Source organism: Haliaeetus leucocephalus, unplaced genomic scaffold, assembly GCF_000737465.1.
Source record: "Haliaeetus leucocephalus isolate CR32 unplaced genomic scaffold, Haliaeetus_leucocephalus-4.0 Scaffold202, whole genome shotgun sequence".
In the NCBI taxonomy this organism is placed as follows: Eukaryota; Metazoa; Chordata; class Aves; order Accipitriformes; family Accipitridae; genus Haliaeetus; species Haliaeetus leucocephalus.
Genome location: NW_010972638.1, coordinates 536,881 through 537,813, shown reverse-complemented (window position 1 = coordinate 537,813; position 933 = coordinate 536,881). Strand labels below are relative to the sequence as shown.

At 71.1% G+C, this 933-nt stretch overlaps 1 protein-coding gene across 1 annotated transcript in view; it reads left to right on the top strand.

The window, feature by feature from the left end:
- CPT1B (carnitine palmitoyltransferase 1B (muscle)) overlaps positions 1-933 on the top strand; it is a 10,453-nt gene that overhangs the window by 2,496 nt on the left and 7,024 nt on the right. The window contains exons 8-10 of the mRNA XM_010566058.1: positions 81-165; positions 298-493; positions 724-933. The exon at positions 724-933 is cut by the window's right edge and continues 14 nt beyond it. Coding sequence (XP_010564360.1) covers positions 81-165; positions 298-493; positions 724-933 — 491 coding nt within the window. The remainder of the gene's footprint in view (positions 1-80; positions 166-297; positions 494-723) is intronic.

Genomic DNA, 933 nt, shown 5'->3' with positions numbered 1-933 from the left:
TGGGGCGGGGTTGGGGGGTGCAGGGGATGGAGGGGGGGGCATGGGTGCCCTGACCCTCCCCTCACTGCTGCCCCGCACAGGTGATGGCGCTGGGCATCGTGCCCATGTGCTCCTACCAGTCGGAACGGATGTTCAACACCACCCGCATCCCTGGCAAGGAGACGGGTATGGGGGGACGGGGGGCGCCCCATCCCCCAGCGGGGCTCAGCCCCCATCCCCTGCGCAGGGTCTGTCCTGGGTGGGGTCCTGGGGCCGTGGGGGGGGCCGTGACACCCGTGTCCATGTCCCCCCCCCCAGACACGCTGCTGCACCTGGTGGAGAGCAAGCACCTGGCCGTCTACCACAAGGGCCGCTTCTACAAGGTCTGGCTGTACTACGGGGGACAGCTGCTGCAGCCCCGGGACCTGGAGCTGCAGTTCCAGCGCATCCTGGACGACCCCTCGCCCCCCCAGCCCGGCGAGGAGCGGCTGGCGGCACTCACCGCCGGCGAGAGGTGCCGGCGTCCCCGCGGGTCCCCATGCTCTGGGCACGCCACGGATGCCATGCACGCTGCCCAAGGCGGCGGGAGCAGGCGCAGGGGGATGGAGGGGATGCTCTGGGATGGGGACCCTTGGGCCACCCATGGGTGGGGGCTGCGGTGTGGGTCAGGGCAGTGGGCTCTGCAGGACGGCGGTGGATCTGGGCATCGCCAGCCCCCAGCCCTCACGCTGGCGGTGCCGGCAGGGTGCCGTGGGCCGAGGCTCGAGCCCGGTTCTTCAGCCACGGGAAGAACAAGGTGTCGCTGGACGCCATCGAGCGGGCAGCCTTCTTCCTGACACTGGATGAGGAGGAGCAGGGCTACAGCTCGGGCCGGGAGGGCTGCATGGACGCCTACGCCAAGTCCCTGCTGCACGGCCAGTGCTATGACCGGTGGGCAACCCCCCAGCTCCCCCA